Here is a 15,567-nt window from a genome sequence, read left to right as displayed (position 1 = left end):
CGACTGTACAGAGGGAGTCCTGTTTGTGTGTGTGTGTGTGTGTGTGTGTGTGTGTGTGTGTGTGTGTGTGTGTGTGTGTGTGTGCTGATGTACTGTAGGTATGAATACGTGCGTGACAGTACTTGTACACAACGTTACATGAGGCTACCAGCTAGCCTGCCTATCTGCATTATGTGAAGTACTCGTGTACATTATACACGAGTCACTGAATAATGTTGAGTGAGTCAGTTAGTCAGTCCATTTGCATGTACTGTACGTGGATCTATGTTTGTATATTTGTATGTGTGTTGGTAAACAAGTAACAAGGCTGGCTTGTCTCCTTCACCTTCCTGTTTGCGTCTCGTCAATCTGCATTTGGGAGAGTAAGATACCTAATTTTCTATGTAGGCTTTGTATAGCAACGTCTGTGTGTGTGTGTGTGTGTGTGTGTGTGTGTGTACCTGAACATAAATATCTTCTAAGTGAACATAGAGTCAAACGTTTCCTGCTTATCCTCTCTTCCCCAGCTCTGGTCAGGGTCGGCACGCCAGCGCCCGGGGAATGCTGCCTGTCTGGCTTAACTAGAAAAAAAAAAGGCAAATAAATCCCTGGTCTTATTTTGCCGAGGCGGATCTGCTTTCTCAGTAGCTTCCTTGTATGAAGTGTTCTTAAAAAGTACTTAAAAGAGTTTTCGAAGCTTAAATCCTGCCAGAGTACTTTAATTACTTTTATGCTGATGCTTGTGAGCTCAGACAGGCGCGAGGAATAAATCTAAGGTGATTTTCAGTATACTATATCTCAATGGTCTTCGCAGCTCGCAGGAAACCCAATGAACGTCTTAATGCTGGTTGGAACTGTGTCCACTTCTGCTTATGTTCACAGAATCTGTCACAATGAGATTAATTACCAGCTTTTAATCTCTGACAGGTGTCGCTTTGCAGGTGGATGAGCATGGGAGGAGGGGCTGGCGTGCATCACTACTGTCGTGTCGGGCGGGGCTCCCTCAGTAGCGCCCGGGGTGACTGCAATCTGACCAGCGAGTCGTCAATGATCACAGTCACATACTTAATTAGCCCTTAATATCACACCGGCATTCTAGACCGTAAAGTACGAGGGAGATAAGACTAAAATAAGGCCTCGGAAATGGGGATTATCTACGATGTTATCACCGCTGCCTGGCATAAACACTCCGTCCTTTCACTATCCTGCTCTTTCTCACCGTAAGCAGTAACTCCCTCAGCAACCAACGCTGACACTCCAGGTCGTCTCCCATTTTCTCTCCCTGCCCTCTTATATGTCTTAGCCTTGGTCATGTTCCATCAGCGACTCAGAATGATGTAAGGGTCAGTGACAGGAGAGGCATGTATGCCGTGTCCTCCCTTAAGCACTGTATACCTTGCTCATTTCCTTCAACTTTCTCCACCGCCGCCACCAACCACAAACACTTTTTGCCTCCCACTTCCTCTTAATTCTTATCGTCCTCCTCCCCTCCAGTGCATTTTTTCCCCACTCTTCGTTCCTCGCTCCCTGTTATTTTCTTGTCTCTCTTCCTTTGCTTGACCCTCCTCCTCCTCCTCCTCCTCCTCCTCCTCCTCCTCCTCCTTTCTCTTCCTATCCCTGTTCTTTCTTTTACCCTTTATAAACACAAATGGAGGGTATAAAGGCTGACTTACCTAAGTTTATCAAGCACCAGCCCAGTGTAGTTTTACGTTTACCTACACCAAAACTTACGCTTCTATCAAAATACATGCTTGTGGCGGTAAAATGAGGAGACACGGGTAGAAATCAATTAAAACGTTAACAAAGACCAGGAAAAAAAGTACAGATATAGAGAAAAAAATAAGTACATTGGTGGTATTAGATCCTCTAACACAAAGCCATTAAGAGGATAATATAACGCATGATAAACACAATAAAGGAACACCATAATCCCCGCGGCAGCCAGGACGCGGTCAACCTATACTCCCATCGTCCTTTGATTCGAGGACAACAAAGGTGGGTACTCGCATCGCCTCTTCATCAGGTCCTTGTGCACGCTTCACTCACCACCGGCGCGGGTTCGATCAATGCGGCCCGGCAGTAAATTACGAGAGAGAGCCTTGTTAGTAGGTGTAATGCGCTGCGTTATTTCAGTTAAACCCTCAATCTTTCACCAGACTAGGATTTTCTGTTTCTCTTCATTAACTTCAAGCAATACCACGTTGATTTTTTTTTAAGTTGATCGTAGCCTCTGTTGGGATTTTGTGCATGGGCTGGATGGTTTGGTGGGCTGTTATGCTCTGGTGAAAAGGGGAGATTGGTGTCGTTAATAGTGAGAGAGAGAGCTTGATTGTTAGGAGTAATGAGTGCTGTTGCTCTTATTGTTGTTTTTATTATTGTTTTTAATTATTTTTTTATTGTTGTTGTTGTTGTTGTTGTAACTGTTGTTGTTATTAATATTGTTATTGCAGTATTAGCTATTTATGTATATTAACACACACTTTTATTAATTTATTTACTAGTTTATTAACTACTGCTGCATTTCTTTGTTATACATTATCAGTGTTGTTGTCGTCTTGCGATAATTAGCATCTAACATCTAGTAATAAAGTAACTTCTTATCTTAAAGTAAATGAAAATGCAGTGGTCTCATATTCCTTACATATCCGGGTCCCGCTTCATCACGTTTACACTCCCCCAGATAACCTGTTCCCTCACCATCATAGTCGTGGGCAAGAGTGATAAAGATTCATGTGACTGACTCAGTGCAAACCAATGTTAAGAGTCCCGCACCCAACTTGCACATGCAGTTGTCCATCTATCCCTCCTGGTGCAGCTTTGAAAGTACGCACTCACTCACTCACTCATGGAAAAAAAATAAAAAATAAAAAGGTTAAGACTTAAGTGAACCCTACAGAAATAAAACAAGAATCCGAAGCCCTCTCGAATTAAAATGAGACGTTTCGAGTTCCCGACCCTGACCTTTCCTCAACCTTCGTACCCGTCAATATTTCGGATTTCAGGTTTCGTTGCTTCGTTCGCTACACAGGATTGATAATGACGAGTAACCCGCCTGTAATTTAAATTAATATCACTGATGCGAAAGTAATATTAAGAAAGTAGGTTCTGAATGACGTAAAGCAATAAGACTTTATCCTTGGTTGCATACTTTTCTAGTCATCGAAAATAGAATTGTCAAAAGTGAAGACTGTAACTTCTATTGACAAAAAACGGGATTTGCAATTGCTTTCAATAGTATAATATCATTTACACAAGTGCTTATGTTACAAACGCATTGGTTAGTAAATATAACAGATAAATATCTGCCAAAATTAAGTACGAGAAAGTATAAGTGTAGATAAGCGGACAAGCTCTTAACTGTCAGCAAGACTCACCACTCCACTTCCCCCTTCCTCTCCCTAGCATCCCAGCACTTCCCCCCCTTCCTTCCCCTTACCATCTCCCGAAGACGCTCCAGTAGGCACGTGTTTCTCTCTCTCTCTCTCTCTCTCTCTCTCTCTCTCTCTCTCTCTCTCTCTCGTGCCCTGCCCATTCTCCCAGGTCACGACTCATACCCTGACGGCTCCGACTTGTCCCGCCCTCACCCATCCATATCTTCTCTACTTCCATTTCCTTTTATCCCTCAATCTGCCTTCACGTCTTGATGACCCCTTACTCTTGCCCGAGCTCCACCCATGCCCTTACTTACCCTTCCCTTGCGCCCTGACCAACCCCACCAATGGCCTTCACCCCAAGCAGTCGAGCTTTCATTTCTCCACCCATGCCACGTCACCCAAGTTAGTCATTAATAAGTAACTTCCTCTGCGTCTGATTGAATGAATGTAATCAAGTATATGACTAAACACGGTTCTGTGAAGACGTTCAAAAATTTTCCTTTTTCCTGATACTGAGATACACTTGCTATATATGTAAATGGGAGGAAGAACGAGACGGAGGAAGGGAAACGTTTGGATTTAGCTAACAACTGGAGTGCCACTGGTATATACTTAACTGTACGGGGAAAAGAGGTAAGAAAAGGAGAAACATTTCTGTACGAGTATAAGTTCAGATAAAGGTTACATAAGGAGAGTTAAATTTCTACCTACAGTCCACACGAGATGAAATTCAAAAGGAAACGAAGTAATGTAAAACTGCCTGGTGACACTAAATGCATCCTTTGATCCCTTGAACTGCAGCTCGAGTTTTCACACCTGCAAAAGGAGAGCCACGAAGAAGGAAGACTGGAAGCGTCACGGGGGGAAGGGCATGGCTCCGTTAAGAGGAAATGTTAAAAGGGAACGTTAAGATTTATGCCTCGGAAACCTGAAGGCGGGGATGTAAGAAGACACGGATCGGGTCAAGCAAGAAAGAGGGAGAAATGAAACAAGAGTGGCGGCGGATGCAGAGGAAGAGGAGGGTGAGCTGCCGTGCAGTGATGAGTAACGAAGAAGGAAGAAGAATGAAGCTTGAAAAAGAAATGATGCAGAGGAGAGAGTAAGAAAAACGTGATGAAGGAGGCAGAGAGAGAGAGAGAGAGAGAGAGAGACAGAGAGAGAGAGAGAGAGAGAGAGAGAGAGAGAGAGAGAGAGAGAGAGAGAGAGAGAGGGGGGGGGAGTCAAAATCATCATGGGAAGAGGAACCACAAGTGACCCGCTCAACCAACTGACATCTGGGATGCGCATATTTTGATAAGCGTGGGTCGAAAACTAGTTAAGCACCTCTTTGATTTGAGGAAATGTAGAAAAAATTCAGGTAACACACACGGACAGGAATATGCCATTGAAAAGGGACTCGTTACATTAAAAAAAAAAAAAATGTTCTTCAGAATGCCACAGCGGCAGACTGCTTCTCTCCAATATCGCATCATAAATTCTTGGTGCATCATTTCCATCATACAGTTCCTCAGGTATCGGTGCAACAATTCTGACTTCATAACTTTGCTGCCTGGGAAGTATTACCTTAGGATTTGACATTCAGGGATTACAATTACCCGATGAAGAATGTAACTATTGTTCACAATCTTTTGGGTCAGTAATGTGTATGTCTTTTTAATCTTTTCTTGCCATGGCGCATGCTGCAAATTAGTATCGCAGGATGGCAACAGCAGATACTGGTCATTGCCTAGCTAACTTCGTAATATAGATAAAAAAAAAATAAAAAATAATAAGACACTAGCTACTGACTGAGATGGTGATCTCACATCTCATACCCGTGTCCTCCACAAGCAGCCCGCTGTTGTTGTTTTACCTGGCAATGACCGTCCGTCCACCCATCCTGGCAATCCCCGGCTGGAGCGGCCCAGTCACAGCCAGGCAGAGCTCACAGCGACGCACCCTCACACCACTACTGCCACACCAACACTGACCCGCCAGACTCTGCTGCACTGCCTCACTTACCCTAAGAAAAACAAAAAAACGTTTGAATGAACTGACCGCATTCTTAACCAATGGAGAGAAGTAATAATACACTAGGTATCATGTGATCTATAAGAATCAACATTAAAACACTACAAGGAACATAAGACAGACAAGAGATAAATACACAAAAAGAGGCAGCAGCTTAGAAACACTGGATGCCGGTCACGACCTGTGGGACGAGGCGGCAGGTTTTGAAACCGCATACAGTTGATTTATCAGACATCAAGACCGTAGCAATACTCTATAAACCACGATGTCCTTATTACTGCAGATGAAGTAGAGCACATTCTGTATAAATATAGGGTGACGAGAAGGGTCACGTATTGGTGAATATTTGCGCATTCATGTTGTTTCCACAGTGCACAAGGCTGGAGTGTTCTTCATTTTAGTGGCGAGGATCGCATGTTTCTTTATAACACAAGAAATTACATGATCATAAGAATTCCTATCATAAAAACAACTGCGTTTCTTATGAACTCTTAAGAACTTCTGCTCTCAACACGTTCAGCAGAATTTTGAGACACCATTTAGCTCAATACATTCCAAGAAACAGGATAAAGATTATGACGATGATAGAGACAATGATTATGACGTGCATGAACAATAGCTTTGAACATAATTACAGTAGTAACAACAGCAGCAACAGAGGCAGCAGAAGAACTAGTAGTAGTAGTAATGATGATGATTATGATAATGACGATGATGACAACAACAGCAACAAGAACAACAATAACAACTAAAACACTAATGATATATGAAGCAATGAAGTTTTGGAAAAGGCTGTTATCCTTACTTATGCTATCCTGGTAAAGACACAGAAGACTTCAAGTTCTATATACACAGATAGGTGAGGCAGACAGATACATACAAGTGGGAGCGTCAAGAGAAAAATGAGATAAGAATGTTCTCTCTGTTGGGCTGCTGTGGCACTTTATATCATCGGTATTATTCTTCTGATTTCCGTTCGTAGAATTTGTCGGTGAACTTGCACGTGAAAGTTAAATCGTCCCCGTGGCGGTAAGAGATACACATCTGAGACACCCACAAAGAAATAATGAGGGAATAATGATTTTTTGTCTTTCCTCCGCCCAAACCTTAACAACAACAAGCAACTAACAATATCGATAACAACAGCGATTATTATTGCTTCTACATCTACCTTTGTAAATGTCACCACTGCTCATACTATTTTCACTACTAGTGTTTTGTTGAACAAAAAAAGATGAATAGGAAGATCACGATATCAAAATTGTAAATGGAAATATATGATACTAAGTAACTTGATGAAAAATCCTTAGTTACTACAGTCACTTGCGTAAATATTTGATTTCATTCATACCTGCGTCTATCAAGTTAACCACAGCGACATTCGTATGAGCGTGATACATTGTAGTTCAAAAGAAAAGTTAGACCTCATTCAGTTATCAGAGTCTCCCATTTAATTTTTCATACAAAGATGGGTGGCCGTCACAAAAAACGTTTCTCCTCCATGTTGAATGGGTAACTTTGATGTGCCTTGTGATCCATAACATGTTGCTTTTAATCACTGTTATGATGAAAAAAAGTGATGTCTTTAAAACTAGAAGAACGTTTTGAAGTGAAATTAACGTAATCGCTCACACACACACACACACACACACACACACACACACACACACACACACACACACACACACACATATATATATATATATATATATATATATATATATATATATATATATATATATATATATATATATATATATATATATATATATATATATATATATATAATTTTTTTTTTTAGATGATGGTGTGGTGAACTGACCGGCTGTGTGAGTAAGTGAGTAAGTGAATGAATAAAGCAAAGAAGTCATGAACGGAGTGAAAGTATGAAGTGAGTGAATGAGGGAAGGAGGGTACCAGTAAAAAACGAGTGTTGTGGTGAGAGAGAGAGAGAGAGAGAGAGAGAGAGAGAGAGAGAGAGAGAGAGAGAGAGAGAGAGAGAGAGAGAGAGAGAGAGAGAGAGTACTGGTATCAATCCCAAATCCCTTCCCTTAAAATAGACAGCACTTCAGATATCTTTGTGAGGAGTGGTACAAAATTATGGCAAATGAAACAGAGACCCATGGTTAATGTCACGATAATGAGTAATATTTCAGTGCCATCAGTCATTCCCTTCGTAATGAGGCGAGGTAATTCACTAAAGTTCTTACCCATGCTTTCTTCCATCTTCCTCTTTTCTCGGTTCTTCATTTATGTGCAGTACAGTACGTCGCAATATTAAGATAATAAGTACAGTTTAGATGTTACGATGAACAAACAAATTGTAAAGGAGTGTGTATGTGTGTGTGTGTGTGTGTGTGTGTGTGTGTGTGTGTGTGTGTGTGTGTGTGTGTGTGTGTGTGTGTGTGTGTGTGTGTGGTAAGGCGTGTATAACATATTCATCACATACACATTTGCTTGCCCGTCCAGCGACACACCTTCATTATGCATACCGCCAACACACCTTCACGCCACTCTCTTAACGGGGCCAAAGGTGTTCGTGAAGGTAACTTATGACTCCACACACACACACACACACACACACACACACACACACACACACACATCCATACACGAAAGAATTTCAGCCAGCACATGCCCCTTTAAGTATCTACAAGTGTATTTTATAGACGTTAAAATACCATCTAGATATATTATGATGTTTCTGTTGCTATACTGTGTTGCATTATTACCAAAGAACTTTTTTTGTGTGTAGTTAGCGAAGGTGGTAACATTACAGTATATATAAAGTTGTGTTCTTGGAATTGGATGCGTGTAATTACTGAGACGTGCCAGAATTTTCTAGCAGGCTGTATACCATCTGAGGTCTTAAATTATACGAGTCCCTACATCATTAAATACAGGTGGTTCACCCCCTCGTTTCCCGCCAACTCTCAGCCTGGCCAGACAAGTGTGCCTGTTGACTGAGGCAAGCATGGCATTTAAAACCAGGGATATATGTTGCATTTCGGTCAAACACACACAACACGGCACAGGCTCATGGACTCTGGACTCAACATGATGCCCTTGCTCACTGGGGTGGCGATACTCTTCGTCGTTCATACCAGTGCAAGCTCTCCGCCTCAGGTACAGGAAGACTCAATGCTAAGTTTCCTTTCACACATCTATGAAGGAATATAAAATCTGACGATGTTATTTTCTCTCCCAGACTCAATCGAGCAGTACCACCCGGCCAACGCCTATCATTGATGACCAGGTAGGCATGGGAGTGTTTCTCGCTCATTCCTGTTTGTATTGCTAGTTGCAAGCCACGCAGACATTGCTGAAGAATGGGTTCAGAATATTTTACGAAAATGGAAACCAGTAGAAGGAAAGACAGGGATACTTTTTCCCTTTTAATTTGAAAACTTGGCACATCTGTGAGCATATTGTCCTTTATGGTTGATATATGTTTTATTTATTTTTTTATTTATTTATTTTTTTTTTCGGAGCGGTTAACGATTCCTGTGTAAAAATGTAGTTTTCCTCAGGCTGTCGCAAACGTGACGGTGACACCGACACCTATTATTGAGGATCAGGTACGTACATGCCATCTATCCGTATCTTGCGGACTTGCTTTACTGAGTGTTGGCTTATAAATGGTGATGGCTTTTTACTCAAGAATTTCACTGCAACGAAAGCAAGTCACACTTGCGAATACCCGTTGATAGTGATTGACTGACTGATCGATTAAAATTTCTTTCGAATACACGTTATTTTGAGGTATAGGAAAGGAGAAAGACAGGAATTTTTGCTTTTCAGGCGAATATAAAGGATCACACAAGCATCATGGACAGCACGCATGAAGAGCGAGAGAAAAGCCGGGAAGATCATTTGAAATTGGTGAGTAAGGAAGTGCTACAACCTTACTTTGCTGTCCCCGTGATAAATGACCAATTGATAAATCTGTTCTTTAAATACTTCTTTAAATATCTTTAAAGAAATCTTCTTTAAATATCTTTTAAATAAATCTTTAAATACTTTTTTTTGTGTTCTTTTTAAACATGCAGACTCGCAACTTCCTGGAAACCAACCCGGAGAGAGTAGAGGATCACGAAGGGGACATGCTGCTGACGCCGGAGCAGTGGCAAGCCATCACGGGGCGGAAGGCGACTGGTAATGTGTTCAGAAGATGGCCAAAGAATGCAGTTACAGGCCTCGTTAACGTCCCCTTTTTATTCGCTGACAATGGTAGGTAATTTACTATATAAAACAAATGTCACACGCCCTCTATGATACATCACATCCTAATAACAAAGTAAAATTCTATACGTAACGTAATCAACAGAGGTGGATCGAAGGGCGGTGTTCGCGGCAATCAATCACTGGGAGACGCACACTTGCAAACGATTTCATCTAACAGACAACACTGCGCAGCCACACCTCCGCTTCATGAAAGGGCAAGGGTGTTACTCTTACGTGGGTCTCGTCTTTCAAACCGGCCAGGATGTGTCAATAGGAGAAGGATGTACTAGGGTAAGTCAACCAGTTGTTAGTGTTGAATTAATAGGAATATTAGACAAATTTATGGATGGGATGATGGGTGGAAATACGCGTAGCTAGGTATGTGTTATAGAGAAACTGCCACGTGTAGGCTGGATGACCTCTCGCAACGTCCCTTATTTTCTTATGTTTTCGTATACTTCAACCATACGATTTGAATTATTTATTTATTTTTTTATTTATTTTATTTTATTTTATTTTATTTATTTATTTATTTTATTTATTTATTTCATTTATTTATTTATTTTTATTTATTTATTTTATTATTATTATTTTTTTTTTTTTCAAGAGGGAACTAAGGGATTCTTAGGGGCCAGTGGATATTACAGGCGTTTTTGTAAAAATTTCTCTGATGTTGCCATGCCCCTGACCAAGTTGCTGAATAAGAAGTCAAAATTTTGTTGGGATGAGCATTGTGAGGAAGCTTTTGTGGAGATTAAGAAAATGTTAGTCAGTGCCCCGGTGCTGCGCATGCCTGATTATGAAAAACCATTTGTATTGTACGTGGATGCCAGTCAGAATGGTGTGGGTGGTGTGTTAATGCAAGAACATGAGGGAATGGAGCACCCCATAGGCTATTATTCTAAGAAGTTGTTACCATATCAAAGGGCTTACAGCACTATTGAGAAAGAGGCTTTGGGCCTAGTGCTGAGTTTGAGTCATTTTGAAGTGTACGTCAAAGGGACGGGACAGCCTGTGCAGGTCTTCACCGACCACAATCCGCTCATTTTCTTGCATAAAATGAAAAACTCCAATCAGAGGCTGATGAGGTGGTGCCTGGTCTTACAGGACTATAACTTAGAGATTCACCATGTGAAAGGCAGTGAGAATATTATTGCCGATGCCTTGTCCCGCGCACCACCTAGTCGTGAGGCATCCTAATCAGGTGCCTCACGCCTCTTTTGGGAAGGGGATGTCATGTTATTGGCCGAGTTTACCTTGAATGGGATCATGTTTTCTTAGTGTCCCCGTGTTCCGGTTACCTGCCATTCGGGCATTATCCTTATTATTGTTATAAGTAGTGTAAGGCTTATTTACCCATTTTATATCATGTAGTATTATCCTCTTCAAAATTTAAGTTCTCTATATCTTTGTATGTATAAGGAAGGAAGTACAATTGAGGTGAAATACGTTGAAAACGAGGGGAGCTTGAGTGGGCAACAACACATTCCAAGGAGGGGAAAAGGCAGAGCGCCTTAGGCCGTGAGGAAAGGTGGAGGGAAGGCGTCTCTCAGGGAAGGATCTTGGTGTGGATTGGTGATGGAGTGAGTTTGTGGAGGTATTAGTGGTGTAGCGGTATAACCTTGATATCCAGGATCAGGTTAGTGAGTCTTTTGTGGTACCAAGAGCTCTTGTCCGCTGAAATTCGGTTGTTGAGTTGTGCCGGTGACGCTGTTGGGAGGAGTCATAGGTCAAACTGGCAGCCATTTTGTGAGTGGAGGTTGTGGTGTTGACCTTGGAAGTTGGTGTTGTGGTGTATTGGTGATTTTGGGGACGATGTTATGGTGTTATGGGTAATCTTTGGTGATAATGGTAATCTCCTGTGAGGCTTGAGGAGGTGAAATACGGGAATTATTGTCTGGGGACGCGGTAATGGCGTCCGGGTAAAATTCCTGCGGTTGAGGGGAAATATTTCTGTGACTGGTGGAGGTGTAAACGGGTTCTGGTGACGTGGGAAGTGACGAGAACGTCATGTAGTAACGTGTACTACCTCATGTTGTTTGTGAATTATTATTAGTATTAATATATGTGCTTGTAACATAGAATAATCGTGTTTTCTACTCCCGCAACAACAATCTGGTATTAGAGGTGATTCCAGGTGTGCTGAGTCAAGGTAAAGGTGGAGTGAGAGATAATTCTGACGATTTCGGGTAGGTCGGGTAGGCACTCGAAGCCTTTAAAAATCCAGAACTTTAAAACTTTCCGGGATCAGTGTAACGTCCACTTTCTTGGAGAGATAACCGGGAACGTACGATCGCAGGTAAGTAAGTAGGCGATCGTGACAGTGTCAAGAGGCAAGGAAGTGTTTATTGGCGTTGTCTTACACACACTGTATTCACACTGTGCACGTGTCTGACTCTGCCTCAGTGTGTCAGGCCGAAGCTGCCACACAGACACTTGTTTTTCCTTTTTAAGGCTTCCTCTCATCACACCGTGACACCTGATGACTATTATACAGGCACTGCTGCCACTGATACTAGTGGTAGTGGTAGTAGTGGTGGTGCTGCTAATAGTAGTAGTAGTAGTAGTTGTAGTAGTAGTAGTAGTAGCAGTAGTAGTAGTAGTAGTAGTGGTGGTTGTAGTAGTAGTAGCAGAAGTAGTAATGGAGGTGGTAGTGGTAGTAGTAGTAGTAGTAGCAATGGTGGTGATAATAGTAGTAGTAGTAGTAGTAATGGTGGTAGTAGTGATAGTTCTAGTGGTGGTATTAGTAGTAGTAGCAGTAGTAGTAGTAGTAGCAACGATGGTAGTAATAGTAGTAGTAGTAGTAGTAGTAGTAGTAGTAGTAGCAGCTGTAGTAATGGTGGTGGTAGTAGTACTAGTCTCTTCTAGACAGGGTGGAATCAAAAGCTTTTCGTCTCATCAACTCCTCTCCTCTAACTGGCTGTCTTCAGTTGCAATGTTGCATATCTAGCTGTCTTCTACCGCTATTTTCATGCTAACTGCTCTTCTGATCTTGCTAACTGCATGCCTCCTCTCCTCCCGCGGCCTCGCTGCACAAGACTTTCTTCTTTCTCTCACCCCTATTCTGTCCACCTCTCTAACGCAAGAGTTAACCAGTATTCTCAATCATTCATCCCTTTCTCTGGTAAACTCTGGAACTCCCTTCCTGCTTCTGTATTTCCACCTTCCTATGACTTGAATTCCTTCAAGAAGGACGATTCAAGACACTTATCCTTAAATTTTTGGCTACCACTTTGGACCCTTTTATGGGACTGGCATTTCAGAGGGCATTTTTTTTATTCGACTTTTGTTGCCCTTGGCCAGTGTCCTTCCTACATAAGAAAAGCAGTAGTAGTAGTAGTAGTAATAGTAGTAGTAGTACATAAGAACATAAGAACATAAGAAATAAGGGAAGCTGCAAGAAGCGACCAGGCTTACACGTGGCAGTAATGGTAGTGGTGCTAGTAGTAGCAGTACTAGTAGCAGCAGCAGCAGTAGTAGTAGTGGTAGTAGTAGTAGTAGTAGTAATAGTAATAGCAGTAGTAGTTCCAATAGTCGCAGTAGTATTGACAGTAGTAGCAGTAGTAGAAGTAGTCGTATTATTATTATTATTATTATTATTATTATTATTATTATTATTATTATTATTATTATTATGAATAGTAGTAATAGGAGTAGTAGCAGTAATGGTGGTGGTGGTGGTGGTGGTAGTAGTAGTAGTAGCAGTAGAAATAGTAGTAGTAGTAGTAGTAGCAGTAGTCGCAGTAGTATTAACAGTAGTAGCAGCAGTAGTAGTAGTACTAGTATTAGTAGTAGTAGTAGTAGTAGCAGTCACAATCGTAGTAGTAGTAGTAGTAGTAGTCGTAGTAGTAGTAGTAGTAGTAGTCGCAGTAGTATTAACAGTAGCAGCAATTGAAGTACTACTAGTATTAGTAGTAGTCATAATCGTAGTAGTAGTAGTTAGTAGTAGCAGTAGTAGTAGTGGTAGTAGTTATAGCAGTAATAGTAGTAGTAGCAGTGATAATCGTAGTAGAAGTAGCAGTAATACTCGTAATAATAGTAGTAGTATTAGTATTAGTAGTAGTAGTAACAGTGATAATCGTAGTAGTAGTAGTAGTAGCAGTGATAATCGTAGTAGCAGTAGAAGTAGCAGTAATAATCGTAATAGTATTAGCAGTAGCAGTAGTAGTAGTAGTATTACCAGGCCATGGCGGCAGAAAAGAGTGTCCTTTGTGTGAGTTTGTTTTTCCTTTGTAGTGAAAGAGGAAAGAGTGTTGCGGTAAGTAACAGTGATGGTGTTGGTGACAATGCACACTCATGTTGGCAGCCACACACACACAATTTTGAAGGAGGGAAACAGACAACAGTGGGTGACGTCAAGCAGCCTTAGCGGGTCGCGTGACGTTGCTGCGAGCGTGGCGGAGAGGGAGATGACAGGAAGCAAGGGGCAGGTGGAGGAGGAGAGGGGAGCAGGGGGAGGAGGAGGAAGAGGAGGGTGACGACCACAACAACAACTGCAACTACTACTACTACTACTACTACTACTACTACTACTACTACTACTATTATTTCTACCACAGTTACTACTATTTCTGCTGCTGCTACTGGTGCTGCTGCTCCTCCTCTCCTCCTCCTCCTAGTACTATTACTACTACTATTACTACTTTTTTTTTTTACTACTACTTTAAAATAATACCTCCACCCCATGTTTATTGATGTGTCAATTAGGGGCTCCATTTCTTGGAGGTCATTAGCCCCAGCTCTCGCTAATGACTGTGGCATCCAACCATATCTAATACTCTATAATATAAACATTAGTTGTTAACTCTAAATTCACTCTACCTCTACTCTATCTACTCTTATACCACTCTCCACCACTGTAGCCTCGCAGTCGAGGCCTCCTAAGTCTGCAGGTATGGGAGTGGCATGCCTTGTCCCCCTGAGACACAGGAGGGCAGATCTGAGGAGGGAGAATGAGAGACGGCACCTCATCCATGCGACGACATGGCTCCTTGGCTGGTGCTTCTTTTCTGCCATTAGGTCGGCTAGTCTTGAGTAGAAGCACTGAGCCTTGGAGCCCATCCCGCCAGATGTGGTGAAGACCAGAGGTGTGAAGCTGCCCTGGTCAACGTGTTGGATTCTCTCCCCATACGCTCGGATCTTCTCCTGCTACTACTGCTACTACTACTACTACTACTAATAATAATAATAATGATAATAATAATAATAGATTTACTACTATTAGGAGGAGGATGCGCGGGTGGAGAAGAATGGAGAGAGAGAGAGAGAGAGAGAGAGAGAGAGAGAGAGAGAGAGAGAGAGAGAGAGAGAGAGAGAGAGAGATCAGGCAAATGTGTGTGTGTGTGTGTGTGTGTGTGTGTGTTATAAGAACACAAGTGGCATTAAAAAGCAGGTAATTCACCGACAAGCATTGCACGACAACATTACTGCGGTGATTAAAAGTACTCCTGTAAAATGCTACGTGGCATCATACAAGCCAGGCAGGAGGGCAGCGAGGCCCAGCGACCTTGAAAACAGCTGATTGACTGACAAGAGAAAGAGAGAGAGAGAGAGAGAGAGAGAGAGAGAGAGAGAGAGAGAGAGAGAGAGAGAGAGAGAGAGAGAGAGAGAGAGAGAGAGAACAGTGCACTGTAAGATTTTTTGTTTGTTATTTCCGTGAATAAATTACGGTGTCCATGAATAATATTTTTATCTGTAATCCTACACACACACACACACACACACACACACACACACACACACACACACAAACACACACACACACACATACACACACACACTAATAACAATATAAATAATAAAAAAATATGAATCAAGGAATGACGGTAAAGCGGACAGGGAGGCTTGCAAGGAAGTAGTAGTTGTAGTAGTAGTAGTAGCAGTAGTAGTAGTAGTAGTAGTAATAGTAGTAGTAGTAGTAGTAGTAGTAGTAGTAGTAGTAATAGTAGTAGTAGTAGTAATAGAAGCAGTAGTAAAAGTA

At 41.8% G+C, this 15,567-nt stretch overlaps 1 protein-coding gene and 1 long non-coding RNA gene across 2 annotated transcripts in view; one reads left to right on the top strand and one right to left on the bottom strand.

Annotated features, from left to right (window-relative positions):
• Positions 1-5,621, bottom strand: part of LOC135100271 (uncharacterized) — a 45,826-nt gene extending 40,205 nt beyond the window's left edge. Inside the window, exon 1 of the long non-coding RNA XR_010268564.1 lies at positions 5,206-5,621. This is a non-coding gene — a long non-coding RNA (uncharacterized LOC135100271). The remainder of the gene's footprint in view (positions 1-5,205) is intronic.
• Positions 5,622-8,179: 2,558 nt separating this feature from the next.
• Positions 8,180-11,681, top strand: LOC135100270 (blastula protease 10-like). Its single transcript, XM_064003138.1, has 6 exons — positions 8,180-8,489; positions 8,572-8,619; positions 8,894-8,941; positions 9,165-9,245; positions 9,413-9,593; positions 9,691-11,681. The coding sequence occupies exons 1-6, from the start codon at positions 8,361-8,363 to the stop codon at positions 9,963-9,965; spliced, it is 762 nt and encodes a 253-aa protein (XP_063859208.1). The 5' UTR covers positions 8,180-8,360; the 3' UTR covers positions 9,966-11,681.
• Positions 11,682-15,567: the final 3,886 nt, after the last annotated feature.

This window comes from Scylla paramamosain, chromosome 5 (genome assembly GCF_035594125.1).
Source record: "Scylla paramamosain isolate STU-SP2022 chromosome 5, ASM3559412v1, whole genome shotgun sequence".
NCBI classification, from domain to species: Eukaryota; Metazoa; Arthropoda; class Malacostraca; order Decapoda; family Portunidae; genus Scylla; species Scylla paramamosain.
Note: the sequence above shows the minus strand (reverse complement) of the source record. Positions and strands in the feature narration are given on the sequence as shown.

What these genes read in the sequence shown, in the direction of transcription:
- LOC135100270 (XM_064003138.1), top strand. Translation starts at nt 8,361, where the DNA reads ATGTTGCATTTCGGTCAAACACACACAACACGGCACAGGCTCATGGAC. An exon ending in CGCCTATCATTGATGACCAG is followed by an intron (nt 8,620 to 8,893) that starts GTAGGCATGGGA and finishes AGTTTTCCTCAG; the next exon opens with GCTGTCGCAAACGTGACGGT. An exon ending in CTTTTTATTCGCTGACAATG is followed by an intron (nt 9,594 to 9,690) that starts GTAGGTAATTTA and finishes CGTAATCAACAG; the next exon opens with AGGTGGATCGAAGGGCGGTG.